The sequence below is a fragment of the Petromyzon marinus genome, chromosome 83 (genome assembly GCF_048934315.1).
Source record: "Petromyzon marinus isolate PM22_M1 ecotype Great Lakes invasive population chromosome 83, UKy_Petmar_22M1.pri1.0, whole genome shotgun sequence".
In the NCBI taxonomy this organism is placed as follows: domain Eukaryota; kingdom Metazoa; phylum Chordata; class Hyperoartia; order Petromyzontiformes; family Petromyzontidae; genus Petromyzon; species Petromyzon marinus.
Genome location: NC_133748.1, coordinates 5,979,425 through 6,000,282, shown reverse-complemented (window position 1 = coordinate 6,000,282; position 20,858 = coordinate 5,979,425). Strand labels below are relative to the sequence as shown.

The window sequence follows — 20,858 nt, the reverse complement described above, 5'->3', positions numbered from 1 at the left end:
AGTGTTAAAAGGTCGCGTTCATGACACACACACACACAAAGTGCCTGCCACGAATGAACCACACAATACTTTTGGTGATCTCGTCAAGGAGCTGTATACCACCATCACGCGAACTCCTGTCATCCTCGCAGCAGCAGCAGCGGCGGTTATTGGCTCAGCCGTCGAACAAAAGCGGTCAACTCTTCATTTCGTGGCATTTTCAAACACGCTGCTTCTGCGGCCATCTGGGAAAATGTTTTCTTCTGATATTAGGAAGCCACTGAGAGCTACGATGCACCTTTACATCATCTAGATTGACAAACCCATTTCTTTAGTTTAACACGTAGGCTTTTTTTGTTGAAAGAGAAACCCTATTTTTGACTTAAAACCATTAAATTTGTATTTCAATTTTTTAAGTAAAGTCTTAGGCTCGCAAACCAACTGACCTGGAAGAACTAAAACATGGTATTGTGAATGCTGAGTCATCATGCGTGCCTACAGCTGTGTTTTAATTTTTTTTTTCTGAACGATGGGCAACATATACAAGTTTATTAATAATTCGAGCATATCTAATCAATACCATAACATTAAATAAACGAAAACGTAAATGTCTATTACGTGCAGCATTCATATTAAATTCATATCAGCATCTCGAATGACAATACAGATATTCTTGATTCTTTCGGTAAAGTCATGTAGTAGGGAAACAATTAAATAATAAAAATATAAAACAATAAATTCTCACGACATTTTGACTGCGACACAAGCAATCATCATCAGGTGTGAAAACCTTCTACGTGACTTTACCGAAAGAACCAAGAATATGAATCCCTGCAGTCACGAAAGCTTTAAATCAAGACAATACAGATATTCAACTTTTTTTTGGTGTAGTATTCATTTTGGTACACTCCGTATATCAACATGAGATGAGGTTACCCTGAGATGGTGACCAGCTTACCAATGGATGTCTCACGCGTGCACCCCTGTCCCTCTGTCGCAGGTGAGCGGTGAGTTGGAGAGAAGGTAGGTCGGACACCTTCACGTCACTCCACCGCCACTCAACTCCCCAATCCCAGTTTAATTGAACATTCAAGATCCATGTTTTACTGGTACCACGATGGTGAATAAATAATATGCTCACTTTATCCTTCCCCGCAATGATAACACCGGAGTTGTATTAATATGTCGAGACACCTACGATCACAAGGCCATCATCAAGTTGTGTTCACCCGCACATCATGCTTGTAGTGAAATGTGCAAACACACTTCCATCATAATAATCTACGCATTGTCCTTGGAACTGATTGGCCTACACCAGAGCTACAGTCTCCTTTATGGCCTTGTCATGAAGGAAGCTGTATTATTGCCATACTTTTATTTATCATCATCATGATAGTACCGACCCTGACGCCTGCTGCTGCATATTAGGAGTCTGCATGTCTCTCTCTGTCCTGGTGGTTGCGTGGATTTTTTCTCCGGGTTTTCCCTCCACATTTAGAAACATGCATCTAGACTATTTAGATTTTTTTTGCTGCTGTAACCGTCACATTTCTAAGCCACTTTGTTGAGTTATCATGTGTGTCCAGGTAGCTTTAAAAGAAAAGTTATTACCTCGGTGGGCTTTGCCTGCTAAAATCGGGTTGGTTTTGTTTTATTTGTATGTGTTTGGGTCATTTGTTTTTTACCTTTTTTGTACTTTTCACTGCGATCATGTATTTTTGTATTGTTTGTTTTAACGTTGTTACCCGTGCCTACTGGACATCTGTGAAAAAGAGCTTTATACCTCATCGGATTCCTCCAGGAGGCTGTTGCTCTGGTGCAGGCCAATCAATTTTGAAGACAATGCATACATTATTATTATTATCAGTGAGCGTGGTGTGGTTCACGCAGACGTGATGATGCCTTGCAATAAAGGGTGTGTCTATTTAGTGTTTGAACATCTTAACACAACTCCTGTATTATGATTCTTATTCTTACCGGGAAGGGTATTGCAAGCCTATTCTTTGTAATCATCTTGATACTGGCCAACAAAGGTTTTCCCATAGATCCACGATGTTCTTATTCCTTATTTGTTTCTTCCACGTTCAGGATAACGGCCGCGATGATGAAGAACCCGCCAAATGACAACATCGTGACTAGAGACCTATTTTCATCCTTGCATGGCCTGCTGCAGAGTCTCTCCCCCAGAATCTCCAATTGGAAGACAGAAAACGCGATGCTCAGAAGTAAGTTTGTGTGCGTGCATGCGGTGGCACAGTGGTTAACGAGTGGCTGCGTTGCGAACCAGGCGACCCAAGTTCAATTCCTGCTCATGGCCACCAACACCAGTGATGATTATATGAACCGGTCCTGGGCCCCCAGCCCCCACCCCAGCTCAACTCATCCTCAAATGAGTACCTGGTGTGGTGTGTAGTATACATCGCCACTGGGGAGACAAATGTGCCTGGGTCTGGTGATAGCCAACCACCCCCTCGGCGCTGCTCGATAACAACACTTGCCCCTGCAGACTGCTACCGGCTATACAGGGGATATTTTTATTTGGCATCAAAGTTGTGGAATAGAGAACACACTTAATAATAATATAATGAATAATAATTTACAATTGTAAAGTTCTGCATTTAATCTGTAGATCCACCAATGCGCCAAATTACCCATTCACTCACCCACCTCACTCACCCACCCACCCACCCACTCACCCACCCACTCGCTCACCTACCCACCCACTCACTCACCCACTCATTCACTCACCCACTAAATTGCTCACTCACCCACTCACCGAATCACTCACCCACCGTTCCTGTTATCTATTTTGATAACGATGAAAACGCTAATAAGTGGTACATCTGATGATCGAATCTAATTAAACACGTATATTTATATAGCCCTTCACTCCAGGCGCTTGATGAACATGGCTTACAACATGGTGACACAGAATGGAATGGTGTAGTAGCGGGCTACCAGGTGGTTCTACTCAGGGGATCACGAAAGGGACTACAGGGGAGGGAAGGAGTGGAGGGGTGAGGAGGAGGGAAGAGGACGAGAATGGGCAATGGAGAAGAGGTGTTGAGGCTCTAACCACCCTCCTGCTATCCGGAGGCTCACTGCCATGTGGGGGAAGTGGGATGCCCAGATCGCGTGCTGACTGAACACGGCAGGTGCAATCAGCTATTCCGCAAATGGAAATATATAAATGAAGGGAGTTACCAAATGCGTCAAACACGAATCTCACATTAATGTGACTACGTCTATGTGACCACGCCATCCAAAAACAAAGGAAAGCTTCTGCCGCCTATGAATTCAGAGTTTGGGAACGAATGACTGTGACGACGTGAAGAGGCGCAAGAGAACGGGCGGCAGCGGTCCCGGCGAGCTACAGGAGGGAGAGGGGTGTTCCGTCAGCACGCAAACGACCTGCTGTGGAACACACCGAATCACAAGCGGGGGGTGGGGGGGGGACGCTGGTAGACAACTTGAATGGACACTCGAATGGGGCGCAAGTGAGCGTGGAGAGGTCGCATGCATAGAATTGCACTGAGAGACAGAAAGGGTGCCGTACGCATTACAGAGAAAAAATGCAAAGGTTAGTGGCATCATCTTGACTTGGCAGGGAAACTTTTAGGGGGTTTGGGCAGTTTACGTCGACTAGCAGGACCGATGGGTGATGTTGCAGACGAAGAGACAGAATGGCAGCCCAAGGTGGAAATGCACCTAAAAGGACACTCTCGCATGGAGATAGAGTGATAAGTTATCAGTTTGTGTGATGAAAAAAATTATATGCATTATTACCCTTTCTGTAAAAAAAGAATAATACTACAGGAGGTGTTAAGATGTTCAAACACCAAATAGACACACCTTTTGCAAGGAATCATCAAGTCTGCATGACTCACACATCCTGTTGGTGGTAAAACATGCAAACAAACACGCTTTGATGATGTACACGCTGTCCTTGTGTATATAGTTAAGAGACAACCCAACGGTTATGTTTTTTGGCGATCGCACTCTTCGTACACCCCCCGAGTACCCGGTGTAACCACGGGCAGGTGAAACCTCTACTTAAACCCAAGATCTGAAAGGTGGCAGTGCAGCTGTTTGGGATTCTCCAGCACCGTTGTTTGTCATTGTATCAACAACAGCAGAAGCAGTCCACCAGCTAAGGGAGCCGATGACTAACCGCTGTCCTTTCCGCGTGCGTTCTATGACCGAGAAGATTTCAGGAGCCCAACCCTTGATGAAGATACACTCCACTACCAACTGGACGCCGACGACTGTGGCAAGGCCCTGAGCCTGTCTCGGCCCCTCAGGAGGCGGCGGGACGTGACGGAGGGCTGTGAGGCGTTCTCCTACTGGAGGCAAGCGCTGTGCGAGGAGGGCTACACCTCCGGGTTGCACTACTGGGAGGTGGACGTCAGCGAGTGCGTCGAGTGGTGTGTGGGCGTCTGCTACGGGTCGATGGAGCGGAGCGGCAATACCAGCGATGCGGAGCTGGGTGAAAATGCCGAGTCGTGGTGCATCAAATACAGAGACGATGATGACGACGACGACGATGGAAATCTGAGTGCCTTTCACGATGCAGAGCAAACCGACATTGAAATCAGCTGCGATGGTGGCCGTAGTGGCTGGCACATCGACAGGGTGGGCATTCTGCTGGACTGTGACATGGACCGACTGTCATTCTATGATGTTTCACAGGCACGGGTCCACTTGCACACCTACTACTTTGTGCAATACGATGGTCCACTCTTCCCTGCGTTCAAAGTGCTAGACGGCAGCATCACAATAGCCACGTGTCCACGCTCCTGCGCTGGCCTCTGCTAGGCTTCTCAGGAGAGGTGACGTGGACCCAACATCAGAGCACTCTGTGAGCATTGCTGTTTAGGTTAGCCGTTCTGGCACTGTTGCTCCCCTGGTTGATTACTGTCATAGATGTGCACTGTTCACGTCACCGTTGAGATAGATTTCTATAGACTCGCATAACTATCCACAACCTTAGTTCAACACAAATAGACTCAAATATCGACCTATTGATACCCACAGATGCAAATAGATACGCATAGACTCACATACATACTTATAGACTTGTATACGTACCCACAGATTCACGTACAAATCTACAGACTAATATAGATAAGCAGATATTTAGATGAACCCATATACTCACATAGATACCCACAAAATCACATATAAATTAATAGACTCAAATATAGACCCATATTCTCGCATAAATAACCACAGGTTCATGTAGAAATCAATAGACATACATAGATACCGATATATTCATATAGATACCCATAGACTCGCATAGATACCCATATACTCACATAGAAAACAATATAAACTCATGGCGTCATACAGAGCCTCATATACCTACGTGGGAAGTTGTGCTTATATGGTTGGAATCTCGGTTCCCAGGGACAATTATATTACGTGTGTTTGTGGACCTAATGGAATGTTTCGTTGTGGATGAGAGGCTCCCTCTCCTCTGTCATGAGATGGACCAGTACTGCCTGGACCTCTGAAATACAGGCGGACCGGTGAACCGGTTCTGGCTTCAATAATTATGAGGGGTCGACAGCTCTCCACTTGGCGTAGGAAACTGCCAAACAACAGGGATTGCCACTTCTTTTGAACAAAATAATGAAGGGGGTGTGGGAGCGTGGCGGTGATGTCTAAGAAGCTGTAAGTTACAGTGTTGTATATATAGCCCTTTTTCCAAAATTGATATTAAGAATGATTTTGCCAATATATATTTTTTTAATCATTGATGGTGTCGCTTGGGGGCGAAAGGGGGTGAGATAAACCCCCCCTCCCCTCACAGCAGCTGCCTCTCACACTGGAACCAGGCAGCCGGAGATAAGCCATAAAATATAATAAAACCCAAAAGAAAAGAGAAGGGGGGGAATTACTAATGAGACACGGGGGAAATATACGTAGCCTCAAAGGCCCCCGTTTTAAGAGCACAGACAACCAGGTGCCACGAAGGAACAGGCAAATTCTACAATAATGTGCCTTTTCGTTTCTCTTAATACAACGGTTAATGTTCAGAACTTAGCGACAAAATGAGTCGACATAGACTGACAACACAATCACTCCGATTAAAAACAAGACTACAGTCTACATAGTGGATTATTACTTAATTCTATTACCTTTTGCCGTCTACATGACTTTACAAAAACCAAGGGATATTTATTCCAGCAGTCAAGAAGCTTAACTGAAACTTAGCTATACCTCTAACCTCAGGACATCAAAATATAACTCGAGTTTAACAGCACAGATCCCTGGATACACACGGGGGAACAAACGTTAATAAACCCTATGAACACACGTGAAATGACAATGTTAAATCACGAACGTGGAAAACATAAACCAAATAATGATTATAAAGAGTTAAGCCAGGGGTCATCCAGGGGAGATGGGGCGAGGTGGGTCGATCACGTGACCAAGAGAAAAGGATTCCATAGATGAAGCCTCCCGGCCGCCTTGTCTCCTAGCAGCATGGGGCAGCAATAAAACCACAAAGGGAGAGACCACGACCCCCATTGAGATAGACAAAGGTGACACCCGACCGCGAAGGAAGGAGCCAGGCCTTGAGGAAACAACTTATCACCCCAATAAGTAGAACAAACATAAATACCCAGACGAGGGATGACAAAAACTCAGCAACAAGAATATGCAAACATTATAGACTGCCAAAACACTCACTCCGATTAAAAACCAGACTAAAATCTACACAGTGGGTTATTCTAAAACATATTATTAATACTAATGTTATACTTGGTTCTTTCTTTCACGTAGAAGGGAAACAATAACATAATAAAACTGTATGTCCAGAATCCCTGGCGTCTACAAACTAAGTTGCCTCTGTGGTAGTAGTTACATTGGAGAAACCAAACGACATGTCTCAGACCGCATTCGTGAACACAAAGCAGACCTAAAACACAGTAGGACCAACACCTCGGCCGTGGCAGATCACTGTTATAATTCAGTAGGCTCACATGACATTGACTTCTCCAAGACAGAGGTTCTTTGCAAGCCATCTGGCTACCATGAGAGATTCGTTCATGAGGCTATCCACATATACAAACAAAGAGACAATTTCAACCGAGAAGATGGATTCTGGCTTAGCAATCATTGGAAGGATTTGATAAACCATTTCGAGTCTTAATTGATTGTTCACGCTTATGGTGGCTTTCAGACCGCATCCATTATTTTCGTCTCCCCCCTCTTTTCCGAACATGGATGGACTCGTCCATCTGAACAAACTGTCAAATCGCTCTCCGTGGTGCTAACGTTAAAAAACGCCACTTTTTTCAAATTTTCTTGCTGCGGTTTTCACACCTGATGATGATTGCTTGTGTTGCAATCGAAACGTCGTGAGATTTTATTGTTTTATATTTTCATTATTTTATTGTTTCTCTTCTACGTGACTTTACCGAAAGAACCAAGAATATGAATCCCTGCATTCACGAAAGCTTTAAATCAAAATACTAATGTTATTCACCTTAAATTCTCTTACATCTTGCCGTCTACATGACTTTACAAAAAAACAAGGAATATGAATTCCAGCAGTCAAGAAGCTTAACTAAAACTTAGTTATACCTCTTAACCTCAGGACATCAAAATATAACTCTAGTATAACAGCACGGATCCCTGGATACAGACGGGGGAACAGAACTTAATCAAACCCTAGGAACATACGTAGTAATACAATCTTAAAACACGAATCGTGGAAAACAAACCAAATAATAATTATGAAGAGTTAAGCCGGGAGTCATCCAGGAGAGATGGGGCGAGGGGAGTCGATCACGTGACCAAGATAAATGTATTCCATAGAGGAAGAGTCTCCCAACCACCTTTGTCTTCCAGCAGCACATGATAGAATTGCATACGCAGGCAGAGGGCATCTCTTATAAATAAAAATCAAATGCCACGATGGAAGCACTGTAAACACTGCCACAAACATACCTTGAGTCACGTACAGAATCATAACTATAAAGTGGTACGGTATCAAGCTATAGGAGGTCAAATAAAATGTTTAACTTCAAAAGCCTCAACACACCCCTTTGTGAGAGGCAAAAGAATGTCACACCTGGAGGGAAGAGAAAAGGGGGGAGGGAACTCCACCAGACAGGGGAACCCCCCCTCCTTCCAGATTAATTATTGCAGAGGGTGGAGAAGAAGGACGCACTCGGGAGCAATCTGGAGCATCTGTTTCCCTTTGATGGTGGGATAGCTGAGGAGGGGGACAAGAATCAAGCCAGGGTGAGACTTAGCCAATGGCTTAATAAATGAGAACACACACACATGGACACACGTACAATCCTACCCCCCCCCCCCCCCCCCGCAGCATAGAGTGAAATCAAAGGAAGTTCCGGTCCTTTGGGCGAGCCAGAGGAAGAAATTTTGGCATAAAAAACAGACACGAGCCATACATCGCTATCACAGCTACCAGTGGCAGAAGACGGCGATCAACTACAGAAGATGACCAACCACAGAAGATAACAGCCAGCCACCGAGGGCGATCAGTCACCGAAGAGTTCTGTGACGGCGGGAAACGTCAAGCAATCAACGTCGAGAAAGGGCGGAAAGCGCCAGGCATCGACCAAGCCAGCATCGCAGAGAACCAGCTGCACGCGCAATCGACACTGCCAGAGAGACGGAGCAGGAGAGAGCACACCGCAGCGTCACCAGCGCCACCAAGCAAGGGTGTCAGCTGCCAGCGGACGAGCTGCGGGTGCTACCTGACGACAGGATCATCGCGCACCGATGGCGAGCGTCGTGCCAACTCTTCTACCCAGCTGTGGACAGAACTACTGTAGACCTGAGGAAGAGGGAGAGCCAAGCTGCCCGTATGATACACACACACCCACACATTACAACGCAAAGAATTGATCAAGAAGACAAACCAACCACACACAACACATACCCGGACTAATAGTAAGAAGACTCATGATAAGCGCGTCAAGTATCAACTGATAACGAAGAACACGGCTGCCATTGGGTTACGGGGAAACGGTCACTTAGAAGTATTTTAGTAGTTATTTTTCTTTTGATTTGCATAAATATTATCAATGAATTCATCGATGAAAACTAAACCTTTAGAAACCTAGGTTACGAATCTACACACTCACAGGGAGAATATTGTGTTGAAATCTTTCTTTTGAGCACAGAATCTGCCCGCGAATTTATTGAAGCCTTAGCCAATTGATAAGTATTTGCTGGAGCAGGCATACTGCCGCACACCATTGTTCCAAATATTTCGTTAATTATGTAATCTTCCCCATGAATTCATTGCCGTATATGTTTTGCCTTTGGGACATGTTTCTTTATTGCCTTCGTATGAATATCGTTGCATGAATTTTTTTAAAGGACTTTTTCCTCTCACCGTGTATGCTCGCTAACAGTACAATCGAAGAATAATCGATCGTACTGTTACCCAGTTAACAAACGTGATCATTGAGGGTTAAATGTATGGATCAAATTAAGAGAACATCTCCAGGAGTACTGTGTTGACAATTCCAAGCATAAGAGTTCACATATTAGAGTGTTAAGGTTTTGTTTAGAAATTTAAATTGCTTAACACAGAAGTGTCTGCGTGGTGCCTTCCTAAGTTCATGCATAATAATCTTAATTATTAGAACTGTATCCTGCGGTGAGATTAGAATTTGGAGACCTGACATAAAAACACTAAGACATAATCAGTAAATGTTAAGCGAGAATAATTGTATTATACAGATTGATAATACGAACCTAGACAACGAAGCCAAGCTTAATCTAGCATACTTACAGCACACCTGAAAAACTGCATACAATTGTATGATCCCGATTTATAATACTACCCTCGGCAACGAGGCAGGGCATAATGATCATAACGGTGTGCATTAGCATAATCGCAAACTTCATACGATGATACATTTTGAATTAGCATTATTTATGCACATAATTACATAAATTATCATAAATTAGGATAATTACGCATTTCCCCAACTTTATTTTTGGATTATTTTCAAATTTTTAAGACCCGGCATATACAACAACAGGCTACTGTGGACTCGCCTCCCTGTCAACAATAGGTGAGAAATGGTAATGGTTACTTACGCCCCCACCAAAAATGAGCATCAGTAGAGAGATGCAGACAAGGCCGATGAGTCAGATGCCTTCTTAAACCTCCTGTCCAAGGTGCTAGCTAAAGTTCCCCCTCAGGATGGAGTCTTCCTGTTGGGTGACTTTAATGCCCGAGTGGATCATGATGCAGACACCTAGATTGGAGTGATCGGAAGGCATGGGCCAGATCAGCTCAATATTAACACTAAGAGGCTGCTAGACATCTGCGCAGCCGATGGGCTTGTAATTACCAACACCCTGTTCTGGAATCGGCGCATCCACACAACATTGCGGATGCACGCCGGGTCCAAGCAAGAACATCTGCTGGACTATATAGGGCCTACCGTGGAGCTGATCTGCCCACTGACCATTGGTTTGTCATCTGTTAGATGTGCCTGCCAGTCACACACAGTCGCCTGGTATCAGCTAGCTGAGGATAGTTGCAAGCGGCAATTTCAACATCGCTTGCAGCTGGGGTTTGCAGCTGGGGTTGGCAGCATCCCCCATCCTGATGCGGAGGGGAAATGGGTGAGGTTCATGACTGTGGCTCATGACTGGCTCATGCAGCTGCAATAGCTGCATTGGGTATGCAGTCAACACCTCCCCAGAGACCCCAGCTTAAGAAGGAAGTGTTCCAGCTGGTTGAGAGAAAACGACAGGCTGACTCCCGTTGTCTACAACATCCAATATCAGAGAATGAGGAGGCTTACCGCAGCCTTAGCTCGGAGATTTGAAGAGACATGCAGTGCTGTAAGGATGAGTGGTGGCTGCGGGTTGCTGACAAGATGGAATCTGCCTCAGTAGTCCGAATCACGAATAACTAAATCCATCAATAAATTAATTTGCAGCACCTCACCTATTACTATCCTTACGGGAAAGAACGGCGATCCAATCTCTGACCCCTTTGAACAGGTCTGTAGGTTTGGAGAGCATTCCTGTGTGGTCTTGGGAGAGAGTAAGTCCCTCAGCCCAGACAACATCATGGGACGAGGTGGAGATGACCCTGATAGGGTTGCGGTGCCTAAAAAATTGGCCAAATTAGCCACCCCTTCTGAGTGGTTAGCTGAAGTGTCATCTGTGGAGGAAGTACGAGGAGTGATCCGGAGTCTGAGAACAGGAAAAGCGCCGGGCAGAGACGATCTCCCAAGTGAAACGCTGAGGGAGGGTGGCATCTGTGTGCAACTGCCCTACATGACATCATCACAAATGTGTGGACCACAGGAAGGGTTCCGCAGGATTGGAAGGATGCTCTAGTTGCCCCCCTCTGGGAAGGATTATTAATCAACATCTTCCCAGGCACGCTGAGGAGATGCTTGCAGAGCCCCAATGTGGTTTCAGAAAAGGGTGGTCCTGCACAGATGCCATATTTTCTGTCCGTCTGCTGCAGCAGAGGCGTAGGGAATTCCCACAAGACCTACATCTCTGCTTTATTGCCCTGGTCAAGGCCTATGACACCATTAAGAGGCCTGGACTCTGGGCTGTTCGTGCTTTCGGAGTCCCTGACTCTCTGCTCACAATCATTAAGAGCCTTCATGATGGTGTGCAGGCCCAGGTAAAGCTGCATGGCCGGGAGTCAGAGCTGTTCCCAGTACACCTTGGGGTGCGACAGGGATGTCCTCTGGCTCCCACATTATTTAACATCTATTTTGACCACGTAGTTCGTAAAGCCTTCAATAGCTGTACCGGGGGAATTTCCATTTGGTACAGATATAATGGGAGGCTGATCGATGCCCGGTTTGAGAAGCTTTATATGGCTGTACCAAAGAAATTTCAATCTGGTACAGATACAATGGGAGGCTGATTGATGCTCAGGTGTGGTCGAGGGATGGCTCCCTATTGGTCAACCATGTTATGTATGCCGATGATTTGGTAATTGCTGATCATTCAGAGGAGGAATTGGAGGCCCTGATGCTTGACCTGGAGTGTGCTACTAAGTGTGCTGCTAAAAGGTGGAGCCTTACTATCAGCCCCAGAAAACACTAGGCACCTATACTCTTTGGTTCTGGGTATTTTGTGCTATCAAACATTCCACTTCCTCAGCTTCCCATTGTTGATGGGGCAGTTGTGGAGAGAGTGCAGAGTTTTCTCTACTTGGGCAGTGTGCTTATGACCAGCTCCGGTTTGACAGCTGAGGTCTCACTCTGAATTAGCCAGGTGGCACTATCTTTTCATCAGCTGCATAATGCTGTGGGGAAGCTACTTGTTCTGTCGCTCCACACAAAGCTTCGAGTCTTCTCGGCCACAGTCATGCCCTCTCTTCTCTACGCTTTTGAAAGTGGACTCCTTTATTGGAATATATGTGCTGGTTAGAAACATTCAGCTTTCCTGCCAACGATCCATCCTGGGTTTAACCAGGCTGGATTGTGTGAGGGGCTCACAAATCCTCGAAAAATCTGGACACATTCTCATCAGTGAGCTCCTCTGGCAGGTAAGGTTGTGTTGACTTACGTAGTCCAAATGCCCAGCCACCGCATGGCCAAGAAACTTCTGTTTGACCAGATAGAGGAGGCTCAACGAGCATTTCACGGCCTGGAGAAGAGATGCACTAATGCGGTTCGGGATGATGTTGCACTGATTGGACTTGCCAAAGACTTGTGCCAGCAGTGTTAAGATCGGCCTCGATAGAAGAGGCTAGTGAAGGATGCTATTGGGCAGTTGGAGGCAGTTGCCCTCAAACAACAACGGAGGACAGAGGAGCGATGCTCACAACAACAAGCAGAGCGCCGGGCGGCTTAAATGCAGCAAGATGGCACAGTATACATCTTCCAATTATCTCAGTCATTCAACCCATGGCACCTGCGAGCCTTCAACACTTCACGTGGCCTTACAGTGCACCTGGCCTGGAACAGGCGCCATGGTGACATCACCATCAGTTTGTGGCGAATGGCGGGTATTGGTAATAGTATAACAAACTGTGGGGAGCGGTATTGTAGCGGTTAACGACCTAAATTACGAACCCGGCGACCAAGGTTCGATTCCCGCTCAAGGCCACCATCAGTGATGATTATTTGAACTGGTCCTCGGCCTCCCGTAGGTTGACGCAGTCTCAATTGAGTACCTGGTGTGGTGTATAAATACTTCCACCAGGGAGACAAAGGCGGCTGATGTGGTGCTCACCCACTCCTTCATGTGCCGTGCTTGTCCTCATGCTGGTCCTCATACGTGCTACTCACCAACACCACTTATCCCAACAGTCTGTTGAAGGCTACACGGGGTCTATTTGTCTTTGTAATGGACTAACTACCTGTGATACAACCGCTGCATTCAAGCTCTCCGAAGAGTTTTTGTTTTGTTTTTCACTCATTTTTTTAAGCACGATGTTAAATTTTGGTTTTAATTCCAAGATTATACTCTCACGACCAGTGCTGTATTGTGATTCCAGCTTAACCAGTTTATTGTGGGTGAGATCTTCTTGTGTAGATATAAAGTACAAAAATAAGTTAAACTATAACCCTCCATCGCCACCCGACAGTAGAGGAGATCAAATCAAGGAAGTTGTTGGCCAACTTTAAACTAAAACTATTTTCCCAGCTAAGGGACACTGAGCTATGTAGCTCTTTTTTAGAAGCTACCTGACCACAAATGATAGCTCAACCAAGTGGCTTATCATCACGTGGAAGTTTATAGCAGCCAAATACTCTGAACGTGTAATTTTGATTCTAAATGTGGAGGGAAAAACCGGAGAAAAATTCACCCGACCACAACAGGGACAGGGAGAGACACTCTCGCAAACTCGACATATACAACAGGCTTCAGGGACGGGATTGAACCCACGACCTCCTGCATACCAGGCGAGGGAGATAACATCTACCTTGCCACCGCGGCGCCCCAACTGGGATTTTTTTTTTTATTCCCCACGTTTCGTTGGAGATTGCACACGGCATAATGAGACATACACAGCAGCTCTTTTTCGCGTGAAACAGCTTCCAGATCCACGTCAGTCAGTATGTGCCATGACGTCACAATGACAGCCATGTGGTACATTCTGATCTATTTTTATCAATGCGTCACAAGTCAGGGCCTTGAATAATCATGATGTAACTTTTATTATTATCTCCCGTTTTATCTCAGATGCCAGGCTACCTCATTCCACGAAGCACCGTGATGAGCTCACTAAAATAAAATTTCCTTCAGCAGATCGGAGAAAAAGGAACTCTATCCTCTCTACACAATATTGAATATGATCAATATTTTGTTGTCATCTGGAGGGAAAATTTACCTTCCATTTGTCTTTCCCATTATCAATGGCGTTCAAGGTTACTGCTTTTAAAGTGTAACCATTTTCTTTACGATATTCAGTTGGTGCCTCACGGTGCTTTTAAAATTAACTAACAATAATAGCCAACTTAGGCACTGCAACAACAGTGGCCCGGATAGATTTTGGGGACCATTAATGAGATTTAAGAAAAAGCTATTTTATTTTTGATGTTCAACCGTATATGCTGTTTATTGTCTCTGAACTGTCATTCTTAAACATGTTTTCTAAGTTTTGATGTTAGGTTAGTAACACGGAGTTAGTCTGTTCTGCTCTCCAGTTTCCTTGGTGAAAAGTGTTGCCCAATCCTGGCCATCTGGCTCAAAAACTTGCTGAAATAACGAACAATAATCAGAGTTGATTGCTGGCTGATTGGCTGTGATTGGCAGGTTAGGTTAGTGGTTTGTGATTATATTGAAGTGTATTGTTTGTTATAAAGCTGACGTTTTAATGCCAGTATGACTTTAGTTTAGTGTTAATTGGTTATTAATAGGGTTAATTTAATAATTGCTTTGGTGATTATCATTGAGGGATGAGTGATACAGTTTTATTGAAGAGGTTGTGTTTCTTTGCTATAATACACGATCAATTGATTTATCTAAAATGGCTGGAGTTATTTGTTCCCATTGTGAATTTAGTGCTGAATATTCTCGCGGTTTCGTGCCAAGTTTATCGAGGTACAGAGGTCGGCCAATTGCACCCCCTGTGGCGGCTCGACCATTGACGGTTGACCGCGAGATTTGTGGGTGCTACCGTCCCCCGCCATCATCGAATTGTCGGGGCCGTTGTCTCCCGACTTCCCCGCTACATTCGTCCCACTACCCCCCGGCTGTTCTGTGAGGTCCGGGCTACCGGACTCCACTTCCTCACCCCCCTGTACCCCCGACTTGGTTGCTGACCGCGTCGGCATGTTTCAATCGGTGAGGCTGCCTGCTCTATGCTTACAACGCGCTACGCTGTTCAGTGGCGGCGTGCCGTGGTGAGCGCACTCGCAAAGTAAAACCCAGTCCCGCACGTGAACAAACAGGTATGGCGCGCTGATGCGTGATTCCCTCACACACACGCTCTACGCGCTCAGGCAATAACAAACACGACGCTGCTACCTGCCGAGTCCCATGCACCAATCACACGCGAGGGAGTGGGGAGTCGGGGGTGGGAGGCCACTGGTGTCTGCCGTGCGCGTGCTGCTGATTGGAGGGGGTCACTTCGCTCCGATTTAAAGGGCCGTTTAAACAGCCGCGCGAATACGCGCACGCCAGGCGCTTAGCTCGCTACCTCGCTATAGACAATTGCGCAGGCTCGCGACCGCAACACAGTCACACAGGCACGCGAGCGCTAAGTGCTACTGTAAACAATCGCACAGGTATGCGAGCGCTAAACACTACCGAAAACAGTCGCGTAGGGACGCGAGCGCTAAGCACTACTGTAAACAATAACACAGGTATGCGAGCGCTATATACCACCGAAAACAGTCGCGTAGGCATGCGCACGCTGAACACTCCGCCTCGTGGTAAACAACCGCACATGCACGCGAACACCAAGCACGCTCTACCCTCCTCTTCACACTCCCAAAGACCACACGACACAGTTTATCCCCCTACTAGTTATTTTATTTACCGCGAGTAACCCGTTAAACTATGTGTGATTGTGTGAGTCAGTAGGCCCTCCTAGCCTTATCCTGCCTATCGCTCCGCTCTTTACCCTCGATTAAATCATTCACACTCACCTCTCTCTTACTTATGCTTACTTCCACTCTGCTGCGCTGAAAGCTGTAGACGGGCGAGGCTGTGGGTCGTCTCCGTAGGGGGTTGAGCCTGGCTGCGCTGAAGCTCGTCACACGGACGTCTCGAACGGCTGCCTCTCCTGCTCCGTGGACCGCGATGATTTGAAGAACTCTGCCTCCGCATTTTATCCACCCTATCACGAAGGCATTCCGTGGTGCTTGTACTCGCCCACCCGTGCCCTTTCATATTCGGGTCTATAATCCCACCTATGACAAAAGGCATTCAGATGCTTCCGCACCCGTGCCACCCTGTCCATTCAGAGGCTTGGCTATTCTTGTCCCTTTGTTATCTAGATCCCTAATTCTGCCTAGAACAAAGGCGTTCCACTGTTCCCACAACCCGTGCTGCCCTGTCCATTCAGATGTCGGAATGCTCCTGTCCCGTTGTTATTTGGATCCGTAATCTCACCTATAACAAAAGGCATTCAGATGCTTCCGCACCCGTGCCGTCTGTCCATTCAGAGGCTTGGCTATTCTTGTCCCTTTGTTATCTAGATCCCTAATCCTAACAAAGGCATTCCGATCCGTGTGTGTGCGGTTTCACTCGCGGTGGCTCAACGGCCTCTGCCGTGACCACGTAACTTTAATATCAGGTCACGGCGCTGCGATGCATGTCAGCCTCGGGGGTAGATCGCCCAATTGCCCGGCCGCAGGAAACCATGAAGGCTTTCTTCAATTAGCTCAGAAGAGGCGACTCTCTGCTCCCACTCAATGTTCATTCACACGTGATGGAAGGCATATGGGTCAAAACGTTGGACATTGTGCAATTCACAAACTCATACTGGAGAGCTGCACAGCACAGCCACTGAAACCTGTGCAGTCGTAATGGCTACATTGGTTGAAGTATCCTTGCTGCACCACATGAGGAGCTAAAAAGTTGCCTGGCACGCGTTCGTATCAAGCCGGCTGTCGACTGCAGGCCACGGCGCACTGGAAGTTTTTGGGAGCTACCGGAACGCCATCTTTCCTGCAGATGCTTATCCTGGATCCCCACTCTGGCACGACCCAGCCGGTTTATACCGGTGTCGAATCCGGTCCTCCCTTGAATACCTTTCTTTTCTCCCCTAGTCCATCATCATCATTGTCCTCCTGCTGCTACTACCACTCTCTGCCCCCGGCTCCCAGCTATGAACAGGCCTACGCCAACCCCTATCACTACCCCTACCACACTCTCTATGATTACCCCTACTCTTATAACACACCCTATAACTACGCCAACCACTATCACTACCTCAACCCCGATCACTACCCCAACCCCTATCACTACCCCTATCACTACCCAAACACCTATCACTACCCCTACTGACACTACCAAAACCCCTATCAGAACCCCTACTAACACTACCCCAAACCCCTATCACTACCCCTACTAACACTACGCAAACCCCTATCACTACCCCTACTAACACTATCCCAACCCCTATTACTACCCCTACTAACACTACCCAAACCCCTATCACTACCCCTACTAACACTACCCCAACCCCTATCACTACCCCTACTAACACTACCCCAACCCCTATCACTACCCCTACTAACACTACCCCAACCCCTATCACTACCCCAACTGCTCCTTAACCACTCCTGCCTGTTCTCCTGTCACCATAACCACACAACCACCACTTGTAATCCCCCGTATTTATTATCTCAACCACTATCATCTAATGTACAATTTAATAACTGCTGTAAAACACCTTAGATTAAGGCGCTGCTATGTAGTCATTAATATAAACTATAAGAATAAGGGGCTGCTATACATAAATTGTGGTATTCCAGTAACTTATATAGCAGCACCTTTTTCTTATATCCTCTATATATGTCAGTGCCTTATTGTTATATTTATATATTTATATACAGCAGAGCCTCATTCGCATATCTTATATAGATTGATATATAGCAGTGCCTTATTCTCAGATCGTTTATATATTAACATATATCACCGCCTTATTATAGCTTTTAAAGGTTTATATATAGCAGTGCCTTATCTTTATACCCTATACTGTCCAGCAATTATTGGTTTAAGGGTTATAGCAGAGAAAGCAAAAAGAGAAAAAATAGGCTCATTCACATCTGTTTCAGAGATTTACAGAAAGCATTCGATATGACTAAATAAGATAAAACGTCGGCAACACTAATATGCATTGGAGTTTATCAACAAGATCTTATATCAATAGATAAATTAACCTTGATATGGTATCCTGAATTTGAGTTTTTTTATTATAAAGTTGTCATGCACTGAAGCGTTTCATGCTTCATTGGACTAAGACTTATTTTTACTCCCCCCCCCCCCCTTGACAATTTTCCAATGTAGAACCAATTCACCCTTGATTTAAAGCTTTCGTAACTGCAGGAATCCATGCTCTTTGGTTCTTTTGGTAAAGTCACTTAGTTAGAAATAAAAGAAAATAAAACAAATCACGATTTTTCGATCACAACACAAGCGGTCGTCATCAGACAAAGGAGTCAGCCTCTAAAGGCAAACTGTTTATAAGGGTTTGTGGATGGGCGTAGCCCAAGTGCACCAACAACAACAGCAGATGCACGGGCGGTGCACGAGTGCCAATGCAGCAACAATGCCAATGCAGCAACAATGCCAATGCAGCAACAATGCTAATGCGGCAGCAATGCCAAGCGCTGGGGATGCGGGGGGGGGGGGGAATTAACTCGGAAAAACAGACTAGTACCCAGCAGATATGATGGAACAACCATAAACAGTTAAGGTTTGACCTGGTTACTAACACCCTTCCAATGATTGCTTAATTTGTATCCATCTTCTCAGTTGAAGTTTTGTCTATGTTTATATATCTGGATGGCTTCATGAACAAATCTTTTATAGTAGCCCGTAGGTTTGCAGAGTACCTTGGTCTCAGAAGCAGCAATATCATGCGAGCCCACAGCATTATAACAATGGTCAGCCACGGCAGAGGTATTGGTTCTGCCGTGTTTCAGATCTGTTTTGTGTTTGCGAATACGGTCCGAGACATGTCGTTTCGTTTCCTCAATGTAACTGCCACCGCAGGTACAACTCAGTTTGTAACCAACGAATGTGTGGTACCACCGCGGCGGAGCAGCTCCGTCGGAGGCCGTATTCACCACTGTGACACCGCCACCGGGGAGTGACGACGCCGACGCGGAGCGCCCCTCGCCCCCCCCCCCCCCCCCCCACATGTATACACACACACACCCCACGTAGGGCCGGGAGGGAAGGTCACCTGGCCGACGGGTTTTTATCCAGAAGCCCCTAATGGGATCAAGCTTCATGGTTTCCCGCGGCCGGGAAATTGGGCGATCTTCCCCAGAGACTGACACGCACCACGGCACCGTGACCTGACATTAAAGTTGCGTGGTCACGGCAGAGGCCGTTGTGCCACTGCGAGCGAAACCGCACACACACGGCACGGGGCGTGGGAACCGCGATATGCCTGTGGTTATAGATGGAATTAGGAACTGAATGCCTGTTGTTATCGATGGAATTAGGAACTGAATGCCCTTGATTATAGGTGAGCTCCCGGGTCCAAATAACAACAGGATAGGAGCATTCAGGCCTCTGCATAGACAGGGCGGCGTGGGGCGGAAGCATCTGAATGACTTTTGTTCTAGAAAAGGTCACGGATCAGCATGTGAAAAAGGACGAAAATAACTCAGCCTCTGAATGTACAGGGCGGTACGGAGCGTGGGAACCATGGTACGCCTTTGTCATAAGTAATATTACAGATATGAATATGAAGGAGCACGGGTGGGCAGGCGCCAGAGCAACGGAATGCCTTAAGGGTGTATAAAATACGGAGGCTTAGTGTAGCAAGAGAGAGTTCCTCTTCAACATCATCGCGGCCCACGGAGCCTTGGAGCCGGCCGTTCGGATCGTCCGTGTGACGAGTTTGAGCGCAGCCAGGCACGATCTGCTACGGAGACGACTCACAGGATCGCCTTTCTACAGCGTTCAGCGCAGCAGAGTGGAAGTAATCGTAAGTAGAGGAGAGGTAAGTTTGGGCTATTTAATCGAGGGTAGAAAGCGGAGCGATAGGCAGGATAAGCTGAATCTGGGATCCTCAAGGGATAGGCTAGGAGGGCCGGCTGACTCGCACAGACACACGTAGTTAGCGGGATACTCGCGGGGAACAAAACCGCTAATAGAGGATAAAACTGTGTCGTGGTCGCTGTGAGTACGAGGGAGGCGGAGTGTTTTTGTGCTCGTGCGCATACGCGGCTGTTTGCGGCGAATACGGGAGTGTAGCGTCTGGTGATCGCACGCACGCACGGTTGTTTACATCGAGGTGGAGCGCTTAGCGTGCACGTGCCTACGCGCCTGTTTACGAGCGTGCTTGGTGTTCACGTACGTGCGCGGTTGGTTAACACGAGGAGGGCTGTTCAGCGTGCGCGTGCCTAAGCGACTGGTTTCGGTGGTGTTTAGCGCTCGCGTGCCTGTGTGACGGGGTGGCGGTCGCGCACCTGCGCGATTGTCTAAGAGCGAGGTAGCGAATTAAGCGCCTGGCGTGCGCGAATACGCAGCTGTGTAAAGCAAAGTAATCGCGGCGTGTTTGTTTTTGCTTAAGCGCGTGGAGCGTGGGTGGGAGGGAATCCCACGGTGGCGCGCCGCACCTGCTTATTCGGGGGTTAGCGGTATGAATGGAATGGGGGAGTCGGTGGGCAACGGCCCCGACAATTCAGTGATGGCGGGGGACGATAGCCCCCACAAATGTGACATCCATGTACATCCTGAAATTGATCATCTGAAGTAAA

At 46.7% G+C, this 20,858-nt stretch overlaps 1 protein-coding gene across 1 annotated transcript in view; it reads left to right on the top strand.

Annotated features, from left to right (window-relative positions):
- Positions 1-9,445, top strand: part of LOC142907794 (tripartite motif-containing protein 14-like) — a 28,725-nt gene extending 19,280 nt beyond the window's left edge. Inside the window, exons 5-7 of the mRNA XM_076057598.1 lie at positions 980-1,002; positions 2,068-2,204; positions 4,187-9,445. Coding sequence (XP_075913713.1) covers positions 980-1,002; positions 2,068-2,204; positions 4,187-4,794 — 768 coding nt within the window. The 3' untranslated portion in view covers positions 4,795-9,445. The remainder of the gene's footprint in view (positions 1-979; positions 1,003-2,067; positions 2,205-4,186) is intronic.
- Positions 9,446-20,858: the final 11,413 nt, after the last annotated feature.